The 25040-nt window shown below is 38.0% G+C and overlaps 1 protein-coding gene across 4 annotated transcripts in view; it reads left to right on the forward strand.

The window, feature by feature from the left end:
- Positions 1-25040, forward strand: part of tial1 (TIA1 cytotoxic granule-associated RNA binding protein-like 1) — a 30841-nt gene continuing 5801 nt past the window's right edge. The window contains exons 1-6 of one of the 4 annotated variants that reach the window (XM_073027709.1): positions 1-138; positions 1298-1394; positions 7635-7784; positions 9474-9528; positions 10327-10414; positions 16328-16403. In XM_073027709.1, coding sequence (XP_072883810.1) covers positions 110-138; positions 1298-1394; positions 7635-7784; positions 9474-9528; positions 10327-10414; positions 16328-16403 — 495 coding nt within the window. In that variant the 5' untranslated portion in view covers positions 1-109. Of the gene's footprint in view, positions 139-1297; positions 1395-7559; positions 7579-7634; positions 7785-9473; positions 9529-10326; positions 10415-15549; positions 15875-16327; positions 16404-25040 lie in introns of those variants that run through there. The other 3 variants (XM_073027710.1, XM_073027712.1, XM_073027713.1) reach the window with 3 other exon arrangements.

Here is a 25040-nt window from a genome sequence, read left to right on the forward strand (position 1 = left end):
CTCGGAGGCGGCGGCGCATGCGCAGCGACCGGGCTGACTCACCGCTCACTCGCCGCCATTTTGAGCTCACTCGGCGCGTAGCGGGACGGCGGTCGCCGGTTTGTGAGACATGGACGACGACTCGTACCCGCGGACCCTGTAAGTCCCCACTCCCCTTTAAATATAAACAAAACGGCGGCTGTCCTCCCTTCGCTGGACGGTTGGAAGGGTATCTTGAACGTAATTTAGAGGAGGGTGCGTGGGGCTTGAAGATGGCGAGGAGCCGGGTTTTCCCTCTCGTTTTCGCTCCTCCCTCCCTCCCTTCCTTCCCCCTGAGGAAGCCGGACGATCCGGGGCCTTTGGGTGCGGGCATGCCAGCCACCTGTTTGGAGTGGATTAGTGGAGGTGGGAGAGTCGGCGGCTGGCCCAGACCGCGATCGGGAGGTGCCGGATATCAGCCTCCTGGGGAGGCCGAGGGGAGCGTGTGGGTGGTGGGGGGGGGGGGGGGGGTGAGGGAAAACTTTCCTTCCCTCTCCTTGAGGGCAACAGTGCAGCAAGTGGGGACACTTTCCCTCAGTCTTAACTTGTGGCATGTCATTGTTTTCAGTAAAACTGGAAATTAACCGCTCACTGGTATTTTGCCACGTCTTTTTTTCCCCTGACTTTAAGTGTAGAAATGTACCCATCTCTTAATGGCCTAAGAGTCCATCCCTTCTCTACCTGTAAAACTTGCTTTATTTTATTTTATTTCATATTCGCTTAGTAAAAGTACTTGAGTTTGATAATTTACTATTTCTTTGTTGGGATGGAAATCTGGCCACGCTGCTATTGCGGACATGTATCTGATTTCTCTGGAAATATGAGTATATGCGCTTACATAATGCTTTTGTTAGCTAAGTTTGTTTTGCTCACTTTCCAGACTGCTATCCTTGGTTCTATTATATTAGTTGTGAAGCTGCATTTGAAATATGAAAATTTAGTTTAGTGTAAATGTATTTTTAATATTTTTTTAATTTTTCTTTGATTTTCAGCATTTTATTAGATAAAGATCCATTATCCTGTTGCCCAGCTCAGGTTATTTTGGGGTCTTCCTGCCCCCCCTTACCAAAATAAGGTTTTTTACTGTACTTTTACAGTACAGTATCTGGTGATGCACACAACAGTGGAAAAGAAGATTAAAATATAACACATTTCAGTTGGGAACGTTGTAAAATGCCAAAATGATTCTTGTGGATTAAGTAAATTCTGAAGCTACGGGAAGGTATACCATCATGAAAGTTGCAGGTAGTTGTAACATTAAGATGTCATTGTTTTCCAGCTACGTGGGTAACCTCTCCAGAGATGTGACAGAAGCCCTCATACTTCAACTTTTTAGTCAGATTGGTCCATGCAAAAGTTGCAAAATGATTACAGAGGTAAGATGACAGCATTGTTACATGCCCGGTCCCAAGAACTATGTAATCCTTTCTGTTTTACAGCATGGGTTTGTTTTCATCCCTGAAATTCTTTCACCAATGAAGAAGCCCAGACAGAGCTCATTACTATTGCACATGGGATCAATATTCTACCTTGTAGAAGACAAAATATTAAATTGACTATGATTTTATTTTAGGTTTCATATCTGACTTCAAGATCAATAATCTTGGAGAGGTCTTCATGTACTAACTGGCAATGCTAGTAATATTGCCTGGCAGCATGACTCGTTGGGTTGGAAGAGTCTGTTCCACACTGTATCTCCAAATAAAAGATAAATATGTACTTTTTCTGAATTCTTAATTTGTGAACTAGAAATGCATGATTGTGTTAGTAATATTATAGATGTTATCAGTGGATGATAAAGTGATGGTGGCAGGTGAGAGTGGATACAGGTTGAGTACCCTTATCTGAAATGTTTGGGGCTGGAAATATTTTGGATTTTTTTTTCAGAATTTGGTATATTTAATGAGACAGTTTGGGATCACCATAATTTCTGAATCTGAATTTATGTACCTCCAGTAAGCAGTCTGTCTTACATTTGTTCATCATACATATGTACTTAACAGTAAAAAATATTATATATCTTTAATATAATGAAAATATAATGTGTGCAGGGTAACAGAGGCAGCACTGCAGCAAGAGAGTACCTGAGTCAGTTGTTGATCAACAACAACAAGGTGTTCAGTCTCCACCTACAATTGTGTTTTGATTAAAAGGTTACAGTACACTGTATTTGTATTTTACCTTTTTTAAAAGTTTTTATGTAAGGTATAAAAACAATCGGCATCATTGACTTGTTTTTGTGTGAGATTTTAGTGCTCAGCAGACACTTCAGAAATGTAATGACATGCCTTTTCTTAAATTTCTGCAACCAGCCTATTGAATATTCTCAATTGACTTCAATCTTCAGTTTACCATGATAGATCTTTGCTTGTTTTATGATCTGCTTTATGTGGTGTTTTTCTATTTTTCATTAACTTCTATTCATTACATATGTGAGGTCACTTCTCAGAACTGTCTTACTGAACTGCGCATCACCCTAGAACCTTCCTAGCCATCTTGTGGAATTTTCTATTTGTGATATCATGCCTGCAATTATATTAAAAAATTAGTTGGGATTTCTAAGGTTTTTGGATTTTGGAATGTAGGATAAGAGGTGTTCAACCTGTACTATATTTACTTGAATGTGACATACAAATTGCTTGTCCACACAACAGTTACCACTTTGTGCAGTAATAAAAAAATACACAAAAAGATAGTGCTGAGTATTTCCAGCATTTTTTCCTATTTAAGAACTCAGACAGCAACTTAAAAGAGAAATAGTTAATATGTCAGGTCAGTAATCTTCCACCAGAAATTGTGATGAAAAGTCATCCTGAATATTAACTCATTCTCTCCACAGCTTGTTTCATTTAGTTTTTTCATTTTCAGCTTGCTTCACTTCGTTTTTGCTGGAAGAGTGTATATTGAATGAAGATTCCTTGAACTGCCCACATTTCCCCCAGTATTCCTCACATTTAAGAAATCACTGTACTCTCATGTTAATGTAGTTGTTTGATGGAGCAGGTCAAATTGAGTCAGTTTTAATATTCTATATCAGGCCTTTTTGATACCTCTGATGCTCTAATTAAAAACATTGCAGTTTGTGCTACATATAATATACCTACAGTTTTTCAGTAAAATATTTTATTTGTAAATAATTTGAGTGCATTAGCTCATTATAACTGGTGCCGTTTCCATAAAGACAATATAAAGAACTGACTGCATTTTATCAAATACAAGGTAGTTACTGTTGGTACACAAATGCTTCATTATTAACAGAAAAATTACACAGAAAGCTTTATGAATATTCTTGCTGTTGAGATGTAGACCAATGTGGATAACACCTAAAATTATTTCTGAAGTGCTTGTAACTATCTGACATGAACCCCCCCCCCCCATATTGATGCTGGTAATTAGTTAGCAGGTGGGGCTGATAGTGAGAAAGTGGAGATTTTGTATTTCGTCAGAACTACATTGGTGCATTTAACTTTAAAATATTATGTAGCCACCCAGTCTGTTTGAAGTATTTTCTCCAATTTGGTCCTTCAGTATAGTATTAGCAAAAACATCTGTAGTGAAGATAACACAAAGATAGGCAAGAATTTTTTTAGAATGGCATTATCATTATGAAATGAAGTGATTATGTTAGGCCTTTTAAATTTGCAATCCAACAACCATCTGTTTTGCTTTTACACTCTCATTCCTCCCTGGCTTTTAGGAGGGTAGGATAAGTACATGCAGAAATTGAGCTGCATCTTTGTAGTGGATTAATTTTAAACACATTCCATCTTTTTTTGTAATCAAGCAGAAGTGCATTTTTGCAGAAGGAATATTTCCATGTGCTAAAGAACAAATACACTTGTATGAATTTTTTCTTGGTCATCCCTTAGCCAGTGAAGAGGTACTTGAGGCATAATCAGTATTGTACTGTAGGGAAACACTGCAAATACTTTGTGGAAAACCAAATCCCAATGAAATAACTAATCAAAGCAGTTATTTTAGATGTTTGTTGAGCAATAAATGCCCAAGTACTGGGGAGCTTTTTTGCAATTCCACCTGCGCATTGAACCTTTATGAGAGACTGTTGAGGATTTAGTTTATCACCCTAGCCTGAATAAAGCTATTTCACTGCAGAACTCAGTACCACATGGGAATTCAAGCTTGGGTTAACTGAATTGAATTTATAACTACAGTCAAAGGATGAGTTTATCTTAAGTGTTGGTTATTTAGCTTATTCTGCATCAACAAAGGTGTCTGCTATAATGTACTTTAGCAGAATCGGTTATAATTTGTGATGGAGTGAGGTGAGTGCTTCTGTCAGTCATGAGTTGGCCATGGATATTGCATCCCAGCTGTCTAGATATGCAAGCCTGGGCAGTATTACACCAGTTATATTTAGAAAAGATAATAATGAATTCAGGGAAATTATCACCAGTTATAATGAGTGGCACTGAGTTTTATTTTGTAATTTGCTTTTTTGAAAGCCTTAAGAAATATAAAATAAATATTAGGAACATTTCCGACAAAGCATTGGCCTGAAGCAGAAGTTTTTATATTTTTAGGTCATGTTCATGGTGATGCACTTCCTCTGGTCTCATTATGAAAAAAGTTAGAAATTTCATTGTGTTCAAGTTACTTTGTCAAGGATTTTTTTTAAGCAGAGGCAGTTATCTAACTCAAGGACAAAACGTGAAGATATGATGCAGTGGGATTATCTGGATTGCTCTTTTAAATAACTGGGACAAACAAACTGTTTCCTTTCACTGCTGTTTAATTTCTTCTGTCTTGGTGTGGGATGGCTGGTGGGCCATACCAAAGATTGAGAACTACATTGCCCAGAGCAGGGGTGGCAAACGTTTTAGAGAGTGTATGCTGAAATTGGTGATGTAAAAAAAATTCTCTCTTATGCCGTGGTAATTTTGAGCAGAGATTATCTTTGATTAATTAGTAATAAATCTGGATTTTTCAAGGAAAAATATTAGACCTGCTCCTTATTTACATGTATTTGTTGTTTTACGATTAATAAAAGTATAACAGATTGAATCCCCATGGGATGTTTGGGTTTTCTCCAGGTCCTCTGGTTTCCTCCAACGGTCCAAAGACGTGCCAGTTAGGTTAATTGGTTATTGTAAGTTATCCCATGATTAGGTTAGGGTTAATTGGGCTTATTGAGGTTTGATAGGGCAGCTCAAATGGCTGGAAGACCCTATTCCATGCTGCATTGCTAAATGAAACATTTTGTAAAACCCATTTGAAATTATCAATATTAATCTTTTAAAAATTGAAAAATTCTTTCTAAATAGTATTGTTGTAACTATTTACTGTGCAGATGCATACACCAAATCTGCGAGGATTTCAAAATGTGCCAGCCACTATCACGTTCTCACAACTGTTAGCTGGCCCCAACTGCGAGATGTTTCCCTTGAAAACATGTCACTGATCTCAAGTTGTAAAAAAAAGTATTCACTGCTTTATTTGGCAGATAACTTAATCCTTGTGTATCTTTTTATTATGGGTAAGGTTTAAAGAATTTGAGAGGTAGTACTGGATGACTTGTGCCAGCAAAATTTTTGCACCTGCTACAGGTTCACCATCACTGGCCTAGTGTGATACATGAGAGTTACAGCATTATTGCCATGCTGATTTAGATCCTAAATATCCTCTGTCAGCATTTAATTCTAAGCATTATTAAAAGCAATTGTTGATTAATAATACAAAGTTTATGAAGACATATGTTAACTAAAGCAAATTACTGCAAAATCTCTGGGTGAAGTCTGTAAAGTGAGTGATTTGCCATCAATTCTCATTTACCCTAGAACATTTTTCAGTTTATAGAATTTGCAAGGCTACCATAGCTTGCTATTTTTGCTTCCTGTACTGTGGATACTTGAGCAATGTCACATTGTGTGCCAGCTATATCACAGTATCTCCAGGAATATTTATTTGTAAGGGGCTTATAAACTGCGGAATATGCACATTGAGCATTGGTATAAACTGGTGTCTGTTAAACTCTTTATTCCCACCTTTCTCAAGTGTAAATGCACAAAGTATTTGAGGCTATTCCATAATTTACTGGTGGTGTAGATCTTTGTAGCTTATGCATTTTCTTCATTGTTTTCCAACCATGTGGTCAGATTTATTATGATCTTGAAGGATTTTTTTTAATGCATCCCTCTATATTTGGGTTTAGAATTGAAATAAAATTATAAAGCAAATAGCCAAGTGTTGATCCTTGTGGGGTCTCTTAAATGCCCATCTGGTCATAATAAGATATGTGGACTAATTCACTTTGCTTGTCACTGGTCTTGTAACTTCTGATGCAGCTTGTCATCTCTTTTATTTCCCATATTTTTAATTGCATTAAGGTGAGCTAGATTTTTTCTTCCAAAAATATTGTTACATCAAGGACATTCAGTGACATCTGTTAGATCTTATCTACTTGAGTATAAATAGGTAATGATATGCAACATGTAAATCAACATCCCTGAGTTTTCAATAATTACACCAATTTAAAAACTATTTGACCCTTGGAGCTGATATCACCATTGAATTTGCTGCCAGTTTAATTAGAAAACCTAAAAGTAATTGTTCCTAATTTAACAATTGAAATGCCTCATAAAGTTCCATTTTGAAAAATAAAATCATACAAGAGATTGCAAAAAGGTGAGAAGTCTCATTATCTCATCAGATGTTGACATTGCAAATTAGATGGGGCCAAGTGTCTCTTTCTGTGCTTCACTTTTCAATGACTGATATTTTTTGTGATTTTTTGCCTTTTACTGTTGGAGGCTTCATTAATTTGTAGATGAAGTATGCACATACCCTTAACTTAGTGGGCATACTAATTCTTGTAACCAACAATGTTAGACCATTTATTCCTTTGCTGAACTTAATTTTCTAATGAGTAATGTAGCTAATCACTTAATTTATTTAATCTTCCTGCAGATTGCCTAATTTTTTAAACTTAGTTTTCAAAAATAGCATGTAACTGAGGTTTAATTTCCAATATATTAATATTTCCTTCATATTAATAAAGCCACAGTTCAGGATTGATCCTTAGTGGCCAGTCATAGTTACTGCCGTGCATTCCCTGTCTTAAGCAAGAAAACTCTTGCCTAGAAAAATTTATTCACTTAACACATTTCATCTTTCTGTTGACTCTCTCTACTCAACTGAAATCCAATTTACAGTTAAATGGCTTTGAAGAAGAATTGATGTTCATGTAGTAGTTATACATATCTTTTTTCCCCAATCAAAACAAAGCCCCTCATTGATGAAATGTTGGCACCTTCATTCCTTACTGTAGGCAAAAGCAATCAGTGCTCCAGTAATCGGAAAAGTTAAACCCTCGCAATGTTTATATTCTTCCAAAGTCAAAGCATTGACTTTGGATGTTACCCATCAGGATAGGATTTTTTTAAATTAATGATTCTTAGGGCCGAATAAAATTTCATATACACAAAGCCAGGGGAAGCCCTGTATTACATTTTTTTTATGTTAAGTTTAGTAATTTCCTTTTAAATTGTTTTTGTTTATAGACAGATTGGCTAAAAAAAAAGTTAAAGGCTTTAATATAGATCTGTAAGTATTTCGTTTGCTTTCTTTTGTACTAAGTTTTCATGAATTTTTCTTCTCAGCAAACCGCAAGCAGAAGGGTGAACTCTTCTGTTGGATTTTCTGTTTTGCAGCATTCAAGCAATGATCCATATTGCTTTGTGGAATTCTTTGAGCATAGAGATGCAGCAGCTGCATTGGCTGCAATGAATGGGCGTAAAATAATGGGTAAGGTAAGCTATCGTATATAAAGGGTGAGTGAAGAAACCTGTATATGTGAATAATGCAGTACCACACGGAACAGGTTCCTATTTGTGGTTAGAAGAAACTGGCTTCCTTTGCAAGGTTTGTCTATTAGAAAATTCAACAAGGAACATCTAAAGTTGTACTTAGCATGTCCGTCTGAAAAATGTTCCTCTGTTGATATCTAATATCTAGTTTCAGCAAAGTTTTTAAAATTAAATAAATAATCGGGTAGACCAAAAAAACACAGAAAATGCTCAGCAAGGCAGCCAACATCTGCAAAGAGAAACAGTTTTTATGAAGGCCCTTGATCAGTATTATGAGAGAGGGAGCTAGTTAGTTTCCAGTTGCAAAGAAGGTGAGAAAGGGTGGATAGGACAAAGGGAATGTTAAGTTTTTTTTCCAATTTGTTGCTAGAGTTTAATGGTAACCAAATAGCATTAAAACATGTAAGGAAAGGAAAAGTACATGCATGCCTGAGGTAAATAAAAGAATATGAAGATGCCTTAAATGATCCATCTTAATTCTTGTGTTAGTTTGCTTCTGCACAGTACATTCCATTAATATAGATATTGAGAACATCTCAATGTGCTATTAATCTGGATTTGTAGTCAGCTCTGAAGCATCAGCATTCATCAGGTATTTCAGGCAGTCCACCAGAATCTTGTGATCTCTGACATGCAATACCCTGATCCTAGTGTGTCTTATTGAAGCTCAGCAACAGTGAACAGCAATAAGTGGCAAAGCAGCTTGTTGTGCTGAAAGGATGGGGATGCAGCAAGTAAGGAGGAAAATGCATAACTAAAACATTTTGCGGAGGTAAAATAAATATTTTACTGTGCATATAAAATTGTAATGTAAAACCTATTGTATAGTTCAAGCATGGCATTGTATTTGCAGTATTGAGAGAATTACAATTGAGGCATGTACAATTAAGTGCTTAGGGCCAGTGAATTTGCTATTTAATACTTTTATATTTTTACAACAGCATTATAAAACATCTCATGGGGCAAAATCAAGTTTGTCAAATGCACAAATACAGTGAAAAACTTAGTCATTACTGAATGATTTTTATCTGATGTTATATACTTATGATTACAGCATCACAGGCACATAGCATCAAAGAAGCCAAAAAAGGTCCATTGTTGTTCAAAGTTGTCTTGTTACTATGCTGAGGTAATGATAGGCTGTGTGAGTTGGTTTAAAAACCATATGGTCGAAGGGACATAGCTGTTCTTGAACCTGGTGGTGCAGGATTTCAGGCTTCTGTTTCTCTTGCAGCTGCAAGAAAATGACATGGCCTGGGTGGTGACCTTTTATAGATGGTGCCTTCTTGAGGCAACATCAAACAGCAATATTTCTAGTGTATTTTATAACAAAACTAATTGGTCAATATCAGAAACTTTCATCAATTTGCAAATTTTTTTCTCATAGAGAAAATTGGGAAGATAGCATATCTTATGTATAGCTGCTGAATTCAAATTAACCTCCTGGTTTCAGTGCAATGATGACAAAAGCATATGAAAGCTTTTGGACCCCTTGAGTAAACTCAGTGTAATATTACGTTTTGGACTTTTCTATCTTTTATCATGTAGACAAAGCCATATTGTTCAGGTTTTCATATACATTTTTGTTTAAATTACTGATATTAATGAATTACAATTTTTACATTACTTTAGGAAGTCAAAGTAAATTGGGCAACAACACCAAGTAGCCAGAAGAAAGACACAACTAGTAAGTGCTATGTTCTTACATTTTTTCTAGAGGCTAATGTAAATAGTTAATAACCTTTCAGCAAATAGCATGACGTTCATGGATCGTAGAGTTCTACATTCGCAAAGAGATGTTCAAGCATTGCTCACTTTGATTAGATTGGATAATTGAAATGTTTTGGTCTGCTCTGATGCATCATTTAAATTTTACATTGCTACTGTTGAATTGTATAATGTTAAGGTCATGTGACACTTGTTCGTGCAAGAAGTGTTAGAATTTGGGTTGTGTAAATGATCATTTAAAGTTTGAGCCATGTGCGTCATTTGCACTTTTTTCATTTTTTAAAAAAAAATTTGATGTTTTAGAAGAATATGGACTTGGTTAGCCAGATCAAATCTTTGTTCAGCTTGCCATTTCTCTGTTGGGGTTGGGGAGGTGAAGACTTTCAGTTTCTTGAAAGTATGATGTTTAATTACAAATGTTTGTGAATATATTTTTAATTCGGTTTCTGTTCATCAGCAAAAAAATACACTTCAATTTTGAGAAGGACAAATTCCCCATGATATGTTGCTGGCTGTGCAAATATTTCTAAGGTGCTTCATTCGAATAGTTGGCCTAGTTCTTTGTTCATTGATACTTGCTTTTATTAAAGTGTCTTGAGTTCCAATTAGTCAAGCTAACTGCTAAAGGACAGCTACTAAATAACTAGGAGAGAAATTCTGATTTACATTTTATATAGATGTAAGTTTATACATCATTAGATTGTTGGCCTGAGTTGAATTAAAGATGTGCATTCATTGCTTGAAATTGTCTTCTCAGATCATTTTCATGTGTTTGTGGGTGACTTAAGTCCAGAAATAAGCACAGAGGATCTAAAATCTGCTTTTGCCCCCTTTGGTCGAATATCGTAAGTATTTTTTCAGTTCCTTCAAAATTCAGATTGTATTTTGAGCATTTCATTCATCAAAATTTTTACAAGTAATCAAATCAACACTGAAATTGAATGCTTGGACTTTGTGCTGTCACTTGACAGTTGAAGAGGATGTATTCCTTGTGCTTCAGGAAAATAGTGATGTATTTTACTCAAAACTAAAAAGTATAATTTACAAGTGCAGGATCTGTCTTGTAAGATCTGCCATGTACTTGACAATAACTACACTATTGCAATAAGTTTAAAAAGATACTGATTTTTAAGAGGGCTACTTACTGGGTGTTAGTTTGAGTTGGTTAGAGAAATTAACTGCAGAATTTGGCCATTAAAATTTTATTAGTTAATTGTATAGTGATGAAAGATCTCGCTCTCTTGCTCCCCGTGTTTCCCTCTCAGTGATAAGACTGAAGGCACAGGTGGCATTGATGAGGTGAAGCATTGGTTAGAGATAACATGCATTTGGAACATACGAGAAATTGTTGAAGCAGGGCAAGGGGCAGATCAGTGAGAAGAGGATGTTGAGTGTGCATGACAATAGAATGAGTTTGAACCACTTTGGATCAGGTTCTGAAAGGAATGAAAGCTTCAGGCCTTCAGAAGAGTTTGGAATTGTTCACTTTGAAAGTTGCAATAACATGAAAGAGCTAAACCAGAAAATTGGCTGAGTGAGGGCAGGAAGTTTTAATAGAAGATGCTGATTTCTCTTTCTCTTAGTCTTCCTCTCTTGCCACTGCTGCTTTCTCTGCTCCTCCTCCCCACTCCATATGACTATAGTGCTCAGTGGAGAAGATATTGCTGAATGTTGTATTTTTTTTTTGTAAATTTTGAAGAATAGCTTCAAGAGTTCACTTAAATTTTTTGGTGAATAAGAATCCTATATTGAACTGTTAGATTTGCTCTAGAGTTTTCTTTGATCCCTTGGCTGGTGTCAAATGCCATCAGCAGCTGTATGTTCTGGTACCTTTGTGCACCATTATTGTAGATAAACTTCCCAGTTCCACTTCAGAAAGACTTCCTTTGACACATTATGGATTTGATTATTTTTATTTTGAGTTATTTTGGAAAATAATAGAATTTTAGTATACAGTGGATTCCAGTTAATTGGGACCAGTACATTTTGGCCCAGTTAAGTGGCTGCCCCACTTAGCTAAGGTTACATGGATATAGTTTAAAGTGTATAAAAAAGATAAATTGAGTAAGAAATTATGTATTTAAAAGAAATTCATGCATATTTGAACACTAAGATGGGTCAAAGAGCCTGTTTCTGTGCTGTAGTTTTCTATGACTATCAATACTACTACAGTACTATGAAACTCTGTTAAGTCTTGTGCATCAAATGAACGTCGTGGGTACGACGTAGCTACATAACCTACGCTGTACCCTACACCGTAGCCTAACACGCACCTCTCCAAAAATGTAACTGCGTCGCAGCGACGTAGACAGCAATAACTGTGATCGGTCCGCTTGGTAGCATTGCATTTCCTCCTGTCTATAGGCATACTGTGTGTACACTGACGCGAAATAAATGGTTGGAGACGATGAACCAAATCGTCAAATCTACCTCCTGACATCCAAAAATATTTGAAATGCATCTCCTCGTCCATGTTTCTCAGTGGCCGGACAAGCACAGAAAATTCACCATCCTTCTGCCTCAATGGTCGTACATACCATCTCCTACGACGTCTTCTCTCTTTTCTGCGTTGCAGTAATCTCAATAAAACTCTTGTTCAATATTTATTAGCTCCAACTCCAACATGATGCGCTCAGTGGCCATTGTTTGAAGTACACGAAGAAACACTACACAGTGGCATAGAAACCCCACCGCCAACTAGCGTTTTTGCGGTGAATTATAGAGTGACGCAGACCCACCAATGCACAGGTATAAATGCTCACAACGGCGCAGGCCACTTACGAAGGCTTCAGTGTAGGTTACTATGCAGAAGTATAAATCAGCCGTTAGTTCTTAATAGTTATCAACAGAGGAATGCATCCAGTGTATGCTGTCGTGTACTTTCAATTGCAAATGGACAAAATCAGCTCAGGCACCTAGTGCAGATAATTGATCTACTTCATACAATACTTTTGGCAAATGCATTCTTGATTGTCGATTCTTTCAAAAAAAAATTTGTAGTTTCTGAAGTAGTGAGATGGTTTCCTTTTCATTCCCGGCTATTTCTGTCATCTCTTAGCCTGAATGTTTGAAACTGCAGTGATCGAACCAGTTTTGAATTGTCTTGCTGCTTATTTCAGAATTACTTTATTGCCAGTATGTGAAACGTACCAGAATTGATTGTGATTTGGGGCTAAGCATAAAGCACAGGACAATACCATAACACAATAGCAATCAACAGTCATGTGCACAACTACCAGTGACAAAAATCACTGCTTTTTGAACACAAGCACACGCAGCTGACGCTATTTGAAACCTGTTTGAATTAAGTCTCTAACCATCACACAACTGCATGCGACTGACACTAGTTAGAAGCTGTTTAGCAACAGTCTCCTGCCACAATTAAGTAACAGTATCCCAAATAAACAAAGGGAATCCTGGCTATTTTCTTCATTAGTTTTTATTCTTTACAAGCTGTCCTAAATAAACAGCTGCCCCGATTAACTGGTGGTCCAAATAATCGGAATCCACTGTATATGATGGGTAATTTTTGCCCATAGCTGTAGTTTCAGTTAAGTATGTGCCAGCTGTGCTAATAAAAATTACATTGCAACTACATAATGAAATCATGAGGCAAGACTGGGCCTCTACTTATGCAATAAAAAAGAACACTATAACGTAATTAATTCTGAAGTCCGTGTCATTGTCCAACTCATGGCAGATCTGTGAATGAGGTTACATGTATGTAATGGCCAAGAATGTGAAATAGTGTTTGCAGAATAAAGTCAAGATGTGTAGGTACTGCAGTTTAATTGATATATTGTGTTGGAAAAGTAAATTAGTCTCTTAAAGAGTGTGTCCTAAAGTGCACGGTTGTTTGTTTTGCTTTTGTTTGAATTTTGTTGAATCTACTGATAAGTATCCATTGCTGGAGGTAAATGACTTGCACAGTATTTGATGATCTTTTGTAGGATTTTTTAAGCTACTATCTGTAGTTCTTGAATAATAAAGATTACGTATGCTGTTAAATTAAAATTTTACATTTGTGCTTGCATAAGGAATAATTAAGTATTCAAGTTAATGGGTTGATGTGAAAGTGTTGGTTTGAGTTACAGAGGGATGTAAATACAAGGTATTGTACAGTAACAACAATTGGTGTTGAAACGTGAGCAGTTAGCACAATGTACTTCACACCTCTGTCAAAAATGATTCTAGTTTAGTACTATGTGTAACAAAACCGAAAGGGCTCATTATTCGAGGCAAAATCAGCTGATGTAATTTTAGGTCTATCTTAATGTTTGTTTACTATGTGGACAGCTTGAATTTTATTCATATTTGCCATGACATTCCATTTGTTCTATCTGTTGTTGGACAGTGTTGTGGAATATTTGCAGCCTAATAATGTAACTTCATTGGAAGTTAATTCAAATTGGTTAAATACTTTTTTCTGCTGGATGGGTTATTTATTCACTGTTCTTACTGTGAAGGTACAGGTGGTTGTGGGCTATCTTGGTTATGTCTGTGTTGATTTTATTTGTTGAAAGTAGGTATTGAGTTTGTAGAGCTCTGGTTTTAACTGATGAATGAAGATTTGATTAGGAACCATGTCTCAGTGGACATCATTGTTTGTAGTTTGAATTTTCCAGGGGTGGTTTGTGTAGATTGTGGTGAGACCTGGTTGAAAGTTAGCACTGTTAGTTTCCATACTTACAGTAAGATCGGGTAATGCAGCCAAAATGTTATCTAAAAGACATAAATGAGACTTTGATGCTATGGTTAAATATATTTTGATTCAATATCTTAAGTTTGAATTTCACACCAAAATAGTTTCTAATGTTTTATGTTTGTGGGTAATCTGTCAGTTGCCAACATTTTAAAATGAATACTTAACTTTAAACTTACTTACTGGGATAGTGAAAGTGGATCAGAATTTCCTCATCTCTTGACAAGTGCAGTGTTTGATTTGTTTTTTTGGTACCACATTGTATTGCAATGCAAGTTGGTGGAAGTGCTAGATGATAATGTGGGCTTGGTGTAAACAGGAGAGTAGGGAGCAAAAAATAAACATCAGAAAATGATGTAGAAGGAAGAGTGTAAAGGTAATTAGCTTTGATAAGATTAACGAGATGAGAAGAATGAAGAAATTAGCTAACTTGTAAGATTGAGCCAGTGGGTTTGATTGTTACCTTTCTGTTAAAAGTTGAGTAGTGTTAGTTGCTGCTTTACAGAGTCCTTGCTCTTTAAATGATAGCCTAACTTCTGGGGAATAAATCCAGCAATTTGCTTTATATGCATGGGGAGATTGACGGCGAGATCTCATCTTTGAGGCTAATTGAGCACTGTTGGTTATCCAGCAATTTGTGCTGATTTGCTATTAATTTATTGCTGTCATAACAAATACCCTATTCAAAATAAAAAATTTTACTCAGTTGTGTTGTGAACTCGCCATTTTCCCATCATTTTAATAATTAAATCAGTGGGCATTTATTTGTACTTGGGCAATATGTTAATGTGCAGTACTAGTTTTCTACCAATAGATGTTGCTGGAAGACTTTAGAACTATTTCAAAGCGCATGCCAGGGCCATTGCATCATATGCTTGCTTTTTTATTAAAAATATGAGGTTCAGTACATGTTACATTGTATTCAAAGCCATCAATTAACACTGAAAATACTCAAGCTTGTTAGCACTTAAAGCCTGCATTCTTTGAGTACCCTTTGTATTATTACCAGCTATCTGCATTGTAATGGCTTTGGTCCAGCATGTATTGCTTTTGTACTTCTCATCTACTTCATTTATCTAAATACTAGTAAATAAGTTAGTTTAAATTTCAACAGATGAACACTTGTAAGACTGCTTGTACACCGGCTACAGAAAATAATGGACAAATGTGCAGCTTTTTTGTAGTTAAAGTCATAATTAAAAGTAATAGCATTCTGGTTATTTTACAGAATTGCTGTTAAGAATGGACAGGATCCCCATGGCTAACTGCAAGGAACTGTGCACACTGGAAGTTCATTAACTCAGTTGTAGTTTTTTTTCTCATTTCTATTTATTCTCTTTTTTATAAATTTATTAGACTTGATTGTTAACATTTTAATGTGCTCTATATAGTGCGAATTTCGTATTCCCAATCCTATTGACGTGCTTACGAATCCTATGTAAATGTTGTTCGTACTGGTGTGCTTAGTATTGTTTTAGTTTCATATTCATTTTCAAAATTTCTGAAAGTCTCAATTTTTCAAAATTACAGCTCCCCACAGTCCAAAAAGAGGGTAGAGAATTGACCATACCACGAAAAATAAAGAATTCAGTTAACAGGCGATGTATGCCTTTTAATTCCTATTTTTTTTCTCTTTTCTGAATTTTTATATTTCAATATCTGTGTGGCTAGGTAGAACACATTTTAAAGGCTCTATATAGAAATGCATGGTTAAGGAAAATTGGAATTGGAAATTTGTATTTGTATTGCAGACTTTCGCAGTTTAGTGGTAGTGAGGGGCTAGTGTTTAAAAACTATTGAGCTCTTGGTTTCCAGTTCAATATAATCAGTGAAACTAAGCTGATACCAGACTTTGCATGTTTGCTATTTATTACTACACTGAAGGTTAAACTATAACAGAAGGATAGAACAATTAGTTATGGTGGGATTATAAAAATCCCTTTTTTTTTGTTTCAAAAATGACTTGTGCTGACAATACAGTGTGTGTGGTTCCTTTTTAAATTTGTTCAAAGTTGTTTTGTCTTTTTCACTCATTCATTTGTATCTGTTCACACAGGGATGCTCGTGTTGTAAAAGACCTGGCAACAGGAAAATCCAAAGGATATGGATTTGTGTCATTCTACAGTAAACTGGTATGTTGCAAAAAACAGTGGCCGAAATTTTAAAACTGCTACTTAGAAATTTTTTTTTAGCATGCAGTCAGTGATGTCAAAAATTCAGTGGTTGGTTTTCTTAAATCTTGATTAGAATGCAATGAGGAACAGAAGAAATGGAATGTGTTTCATGCAGGAATTGTGCAATTTTAAATGTGCAGTGTGGAACAAATTTGTGTAGTCTCCCTTGGAAAACTCTTCTAAGGCTTGATCATCTTATTTTTTTTGTATTCTGGATGTATTTTCCTTTTTTACTTTGCATTAATAGGATTCACCAATTCATTGATATTTTATGTCTTACTAATTGGATAATATATATGCCTCTATGGCATTCTACTTCAGAAAAATGTAGATATAATGTTCGTTCTAAGGAATTTTATATTCCATAGGACAAAATTTTACATGTTGCAAAAACTTCCAAATAAGTTTTTTCTTCCTTCTCTCACTGATTGATAGTTTAAAAATAATGTCTCAAGATTCTCAATTAAACCATGTGCTCTCAAACCCTTCATAATTATTTATAACAAAAGTAGTTCATTCCTCTTGCACAGACTAATGCTCGTTTTGTTTGCTTCATTGCAGCAGTTGCTTTGGACAACCAATTTTGAATGAAGTTTAGATCTTTTTTACAAATTTGCTGACTTGAAATTTTCTCCATTACTTCTGTATTCCCTCTGGCTTTTTAATATCTTAAACTGAGATGCTAGTTTTGGTTCATGTCAGTCTCCTTATGTTGCACCTGTAATTGCACTGTCCAGGAAAGTACGGAGTATTCCATCAATCAGCTGTTCTGTGGCTTGTAAATGCAGAAAGTCAGATAGATGCTGTGATGAGTAATTCACTAATTTGCTGAAATTCAAAGTTCAAAGTAAATACGTTTTCAAACTACATATATTGATGTTACCATATACATCCCTGAGAATCATTCCACGATACAACCAATAAAAGAATGCTCCCAACAAACGTGCAAACGACTACAAACTGCAAATACAAAAAGGAAATAAGCAGATAAATAAATAAACAAACAAACAAGCAAGCAAGCAGTAACTATCAAGAACATGAGATAGAGTCCGTGAAAGTGAGTCCATAGGTTGTGGGAACAGTTCAGTGATGGGATGAATGAAGTTGTTTGCTCTTGTTCAAGAGTTTGTTAGTTGGGGTGTTAATTGTTCTTGAAACTAGTAGTGTGGGTCTTGAGGCTCCTGTACCTTTTACCTGTTGCCAACAGTGAGGAGAGTATGGCTTGGGTGGTGGTGGGGTCTTTCATGATGCTGCTTTCCTGTGACAGTGCTTCATGTAGATGTGGTTTATGGTGGTGAAGGCTTTACCCCTGGTGGACTAACCCATAATTACTACCTTTTGTAGCTTTTTCCATTCAAGGGCATTGGTGCTTCCATACCAGGCAGTGATGCAGCATACAATATACTCTCCTTCACACATCTATAGAAGTTTGTTAGAGTTTTAGATGACATGCTGAATTGTTGCAAATGTCTAAGAAAGTAGAGGTACTGCCATGCTTTCTTTGCATTGGTATTTGCGTGCTGGACACATCTCTGAAATGATAACACCAGGGAACTTAAAGTTGCTGACCCTATCCACCTCTGATTCCCTGATGAGGACTGGCTCATGGATCTCTCAGTATCCTGAAGTCAATAATAATCTCCTTAGTCTTGCTGGTATAGAGTGAGAAGTTGTTGAGGCACCACTCAGTCAAATTTTCAGTCTCCCTCCTATATACTGATTGGACACCACTTTTGATTTGGCTAATATGTTGTCAGCCTCAAGGTCAAAAGTATAGTGTGAGTAGAACAATGGGCTGAGCACACAGCCTTCTGGTGCACCTGTTTTGATATCCCTTTTGCCAATCACCTTTCCGGCTCTCAGCTTCACCCCACGCCCTCCGGTCTTCTCCTATCATTTCGCATTCTCCCCTCCCCACTTTCAAATCTCTTAGTATCTTTCCTTTCAGTTAGTCCTGACGAAGGGTCTCGGCCCAAAATGTCGACAGTGCTTCTCCCTATAGATGCTGCCTGGCCTGCTGCGTTCCACCAGCATTTTGTCTGTGTTGCTTGAATTTCCAGCATCTGCAGATTTCCTCGTGTTTGTTGTTCATCAGGTTGGACAGTGTCTAGAGAGGATCGGAGTTAATGTGATCAAATCAGAATTAGAATGATCTCTAGGATGCTTGTTGGAAGACTTGATTATGCCTGAATGAGTGTAGTTTGAAAAATTGGAAGGTTAACGCCATATTGGACATAGCAGCCTGCTTGATGGCATCCCATTCACAACAATTCATTCACTCCACCACCGGAGCACAATTGTAGCACTTTTACAATCTACATGATACACTACAGCAACTTGCCAAGACCCCTTGGACTTTATCTTCCAAACCAATAATCTCTACCAGATGGAAGGATAGCAGTAGCACAGACATGGTAATACCATCACCTGGAAATTGCCCTCCAAGCTGCACACTTTCCTGATTAGGAAGTCTTGCCGTTCCTTCACTGTCACTGCGTCAGAATCCTGGAACTTTCTCCTCACAGCATGAGGGTTTACCTACACCTCAAGAATTACAGTGGTTCAGGAAAGCACCATGTTCTTCTCAAGGGCAGCCATGGATGGTAATGGATGAAGCTGCCTGGCCTGCTGAGTTCTCCAGCATTTTGTGGGTGTTGCTTAGATTTCCAGCATCTGCAGATTTTCTCATCTTTATGGTAATGAAGTGCTGGGTTAGTCTCTGAGGTTGGTTAAAGGTGGTTAAGTTCTCTGAGATGCTGTTTGCCTGCCACTTGGGTAACACAGATATAATTGCCACTCAGTTCTTGTTAGTTTGTTACCTAGTTTTTACTGTATGAAAGTATAGGCTGTTTAATTCAATGGGAGGTTGAAAATAAAAATGAACATAGTGGATTTATCAATAACAGCATCACCAATGAGCATAGCCACCTTGACACAAGGCTGACTTCTCGGTTGTTAAGAACTTCCAGAAACCAAGTTGGTTAGGCCAGAGTTCTTTAGGACTGAATGTTGTTCAGGTTGAGGATCTTGTTTAACTGCCTCCTATTCACCCTTATCTGTTGTGATTTATGATTAAATGTGGCAGAACTATAAAGCTCAGTGGGTTGGGGGACGTTTAGGTTTTATTGTGTTTCTGTTTTGTTGTATCACTAGGTTTGGTAATACATCTTTTAAGGTTATCTAATTCTACTTCAGGAATGCTCTTCTATACTTGTTACAGAACCTGGTTGTTTTTCTGGTATAATTACAGTATAATGAGGTATACTGCCTCATGCCTAGTGTTTATAGATTCTGGCTTGCTTTACTGCTGCTGATTTGAAGTGCCAGTTTAGTTTTCAGTGCAGTTGTTGTGTCAGACTGAGTATGTTCAGATGATCCTTTTGAAGACGTGCACTTTCCACAGGGGAGATGGTTAAGGATGACTGGAGTAGTTTTAACAAAATGAAAATTGAAAATCTACAAAGAAAAACTAACTCCGAAGTTAGCTGAAAAGATTGCAGGAAGCACTTTGAAGATCAGTATTTGTAGAAAGAATGAGTGAACAATTGAAGTTGACCATTCTTCATCAAAACTGGGGAAACAGAAACCAAGTTTGTGGAGACCCTGAGGGATGGGTGAAATGTATAGGACAAGAAAATACTGAAGCCAAGTTTGATGTGGAAATAAGCAGTTGATGAAGTCATGTGGTTGATTGGTTAATGAGATTATTTAGAGAGAGAGCATACAAAGAGATGCGCAAAAGTTATAAAATGTGAATCATAACTGTTGGAAAGCCCAGCAGATTACTACTACTTCCTTGAGATTTTATGGCAGTTGGCATCCACACTGTTGCATTACTGCCAGCAGCAGATTAGACACTATTAGTGAAGAGAAGAAAAAGACTTAATATCACAGATAGATTGCCAACAGTGGAATTGGCCAGTTCTGGTAGAACACAGGCAGGTTAGTTGAAATTATTGAATTTGGGGCTGCAGTTTACCAGCTGGACGATGAGTTGGTGTTCCTGAGTCTTGCCTTGGGCCTTGTTATAACACTATAGTAGTGGTCACCAACCTTTTTAAACCCAAATTCCCCTACCTCGGCCTTAGTGAAAGGCAAGATCAACCCCAGATCGATTAGTTACACGCATGTGCACTGGGGCACAAAAGACCAGAAGTAAAATCCCACAACCCGGAAGTAGAAATAATGTATAAACACCAGGGGTACCCACCCTTTTCTGCACCATGGACCAGTTTAATATTGATAATATTCTTGCGGACTGACCGATTGTGGGGGGTGGGGTTGTTAAACACGACCAGAATACAAGGATACTCGAAGCAGGTTCCTTATGTCCAGTCTGTTCCGCAATTTAGTTTTCGCAGCTCTCAGCACTTAGCTTCTGTCCCGCTTGCTCACGTTTTTTCTGCTCACAAAACTCAATGGGTTTGTCTTTAAGTGCAGGGTGCTTGGACTCAAGGTGCGGAAGCAGTTTTGAGTGCTTCGTTGCCTCATTAGACAACCTCCCGCCTGCCAGACGCCTTGGCCAGGTGCGGCTGTTCCCATACCAGGGCCGCAGCGGTTGCAGTCCGGAGAGAGCAACCGACCGAGCAAAGAGTGCATTAGGGCACACGCCCGCCCCCCTTGTAGGATCTATTGGCCGACAAAAGTTTGTTTCAGTAGATCGCAGTGCGGTAGCTGCTCGGCTACTTACAAAACCCCGAGCCCAAATTAGGTCATCTGTGAACATTTTAGCACCGGGTTCCCCACGAACATCTGGTGTGCTAAGCAGGTTTAGAGGCAGCGCCCATCCGTCCGTGCTCCAGGCCAGTAGCATTGGCACTTCTTGCCGGCTGCGCGAGGCCAACCAGTGATCCCTGGCACGAGGGTATCAATGCGTTTAGGTGACTGATGACCTCACGTGTGTTCAAGTTCAACAGTGGGTGTGACAAGGAATGAGGGAGGGTGCAGCTGACTCATAACATTTCCTCATGGCCCGGTGTTTGGGGACCACTGAATTACACTGTGTAGTGCGGGAGAGCTACTCGCATGCGTACTGGGCAGAAAGAATAGAACTAAAACCCAGCAACCTGGAAACAATCTCTCAATAGTACTTGTGTATTAGTCTCAAAGGTCGACCAGTCGTTCGCAATCGACGGGTTGGCTACCACTACACTATAGGATGCCGTAGATAGATCGGAGTTGAGTAGGATGGAGAATTAATAGGCAATTGGAAGCTCAGGTTCACACTTGCAGATTTGAACATGTGCTCCTAAGTCACTAAGCCAATGGTTTCTCCATTGCAATACCCTGAATTATGAGTGAGTAGCTGCTTCACCTAGTAGGACTGTTTGGTGAGCTGATGGTGGAAGGGAAAAAGTGAGAGAAGAGGTTTTTCATCTTCTCCATTTCTATGAGAAAAGAACCATAAAAATTGGTGAGTGTTGAGTATGGAAGAATAGACTCAGCACTTGCAAAGGGAGTGGTTGCTTCAAAATGTTGAAGGGAGAGGTAATGATGTATCTGGTAGTGGACTCTTGTTGAAGCTGGCAGAAATTATATGTGAAAATCTTGCCATAGAGCAGATGCAGTAGAGATGAAGAGCTGAGATTAGAATGGAGAATTTTACATTGGACAATGTAGGAACAATATAGTCAGCATAGAAGTTCCTGATTAGTATTTGGGTTTTTTTTTTTAGCTAGTTCAGCACAACATTATGGGCCGAAGGGATTTTTCCTCTGCTGTACTTTTGTATGTGTTACCCTCAGGTTCAGCCAGCATGCGTTTGTCTAGGGGAAGACAGCCCCTGGCCCAGCCAAACTGAGAAATTTCGTTTGTGTGGCTGTTGTGTGATGTGTTGTCTGGTTACAAATCTGTACCGCAAAATATCAGACAGTACACTGTATGCAATTACGATTGAACTTTATAAATCTTAATCTGACTATAGGATTAGTAAAGAAAATAAAAAGGGCCCATTTTAATGAAACAGTCTAATAGGCACATTGGAGCTCACAGTTCTGTCCATTCGTTCCTCATTGACCTCCTCCGAGTGTCGCTGACCCCCGGACCTTTGCTCCAAATTCACTCCGGATGTCTACCGACTCTCTCCACTCGCGTCTTCTCTCTTGTCTCTCACCGACAAAAAACCGCAAAATCCCTTCTCTCAGGTCCACAAGAAAGAACAACATGCCTCTCATTGGATGGCTCACATTCCAAAGTCCCTGTTATCACTAGTCATAATCCAAACATTGCTGCTACAAAGAAACCATTACATTAGCAGTGAAACCTTAGCACGTTACACTCTTCTCCCCATCAGACTTAGTCACGTCCTCATGACTTTGAGATAATTCACTAACCCTTCCTGCAAAACACATAAGTACACCCCAGGTGTAAAAAGCAGTGACATAGCTCCCTAAAATGGTAGGGGTCACACTCTGTTCCCCTGGTTCTATGTAGGCCAGCCTATCCGGTGGTCTCCTTATTCTCTGAGACCTTCGTTCCCTCTCACCTAATTCTTCAGGTTCAGACACTACTGGGGATACTTCTGGTCTACCTGGCAAGGCTTCCCCCGGTTTATCGGTTTATCACTCCGACCCCTCTGTCCCATGGACAGGCCCACTTCACCCCTTGCAGGGTCCTGCTGCAACCCAGGCTGTCCACAGATAGTGCCCCCCCCCCACTTCACCTGATTGAGCAGGAGAAGGACTGGAAGTCTCTTTCTCAATCAGTGGGGAGTTAGCAAGAGGCAGCATATACCACACATCCAGGTCTTCATCCTCCAAATCATTTTCCCTCTCAGGTGGAAGCCAGCTTAACCTGTTCTGCTGTTGGCCCTGCTGTCGCCCCGCATTTCCGCAGAGTCCTCTTACTAGGTGTAAGCTCCAGATCAGGCTCTGGATCTACCCGCATATGTTCTAATGGAAAATTGTTGTGAAATGGAAACTGCGAGCTTCATGTGAACAGAGAATTTCATTGCACCCTGATGTATATGACAATAAACTGAATCAGAAATCCAGAAAGGAGTCAGAGATGAATGATGTTTATCACTGCAAAGACAACTTAACATCTCATACCTTCAGAACAATGGATTGATCTGTGATGCTACCAAACCATTCTTGATGGACATCGAATTACTCATCTTGAGTACATTTACTGTTATCATTGTTTCGTCATAAACAAAGAGCACTGACTATCACCTGAGATGGACATCAAGGTATAATGGGAAAGTTAGACCTAGTGTCAGGAGATTTTTGGGGGGGGGGGTTAAAGAGTAACTATTGAGGACCTCCAGGGTTGGAATGTCCTGTGTAAATACTACTGTGTTGATGCCTATCTCCAATGTGAGTAAGACTGTAATCAAGCTGTTACTTGACTGGTCTGTGTAACCCTCCCAGTTTGGACACCAGTCCTCAAAATGTTTGGAGAAGACTTTGCATGATAGAGAGGACTGTCAGTGACTACTATATCAGAATTCAGCTCCTAGGGCAAAATGCTGTATGGTCAACTGAGATTCCTTCCCTCCTCATATCCCCACCCCACTTTAAGGTAGGGAAGATGATCCAGCAAACACCCAATTTGCACCGTTTCCAATGGTATTTTTCTTTCCAGGGTTAACCATATTGCTGTGGGCCTGGAATCACATGTGCCTAACTCTGTAATGATGCCATGTTTTGTCCTTTGAGTTAATAACCCTTAGTAATGCCCTGTACCTTATTGTCTACTTATAACTGTTACACTTGATTCTGCACACTGTTACTGATTTACCTAATGCTGCCTCAATGCACGTGTAACAACTAGATCTTTATGAACGGTACACAACACAAGCTTTATACTGTACCTCGGTACATGTGACAGTAATATTCCGTTTTCAATATTCTTGGCACAGGACCTTCGTGGGTGGGCTGGGGTGGAAAGTGTGCACTTCTTCCCTCCTTCCAAGCTATTTTGGCTTCTTAGCCCAATTCTCTTGGGTCACTACTCTCTTCCATCCTTTACAATGGGCTAGATTAGTCATCCTGATTCTTAAAAACCAATTTTTGAACTAACATTTGTGAATGCAACCAAGCAGTTTTATGGAGGCCCATCTAGTAAGTTGTGATAAGATCAAACTAGTTTTTAAATTACAGCAATCGTTGTACCAGTTGAAATTTAAGGTTTAACATTGAGTGTTGCATCATTGGAAAATCATTAGTATTCTGTTATTGTTTAATAATTGTGTTCCGATTACTCAAACTGGTGATTAATTTTAATCATGCAGTACTATAATTGTGAGATACCTTTTGCCTAATCAGTTGTAAATTGTAATGCTAAAGTTGTCAATTCTAAATATAAACCTGTTCAAATTTCAGTGTGAATTTCTTGTAGTTGTACAAAACTTGAATTCTCACTTTAGCCTTACTTGAAGATTACATGTTATTTTGAAATAATTGTATGCCTTCTTGAATTAATGTTGTTAAGGCAGAAAGAAATTGGGAAGTGATGATTGTGGTAACTTGGAGGCTAGAGAGCTAATGTCTTGGTAAATCTGAAGTCATCACATTTGATCTTGTAAGCATCAACTCGAATATAAATACTATTTTCACAGTGTTATGTTGTTATGCCGATACTGTTGGGATGGTA

This window comes from Hemitrygon akajei, chromosome 23 (genome assembly GCF_048418815.1).
Source record: "Hemitrygon akajei chromosome 23, sHemAka1.3, whole genome shotgun sequence".
In the NCBI taxonomy this organism is placed as follows: Eukaryota; Metazoa; Chordata; class Chondrichthyes; order Myliobatiformes; family Dasyatidae; genus Hemitrygon; species Hemitrygon akajei.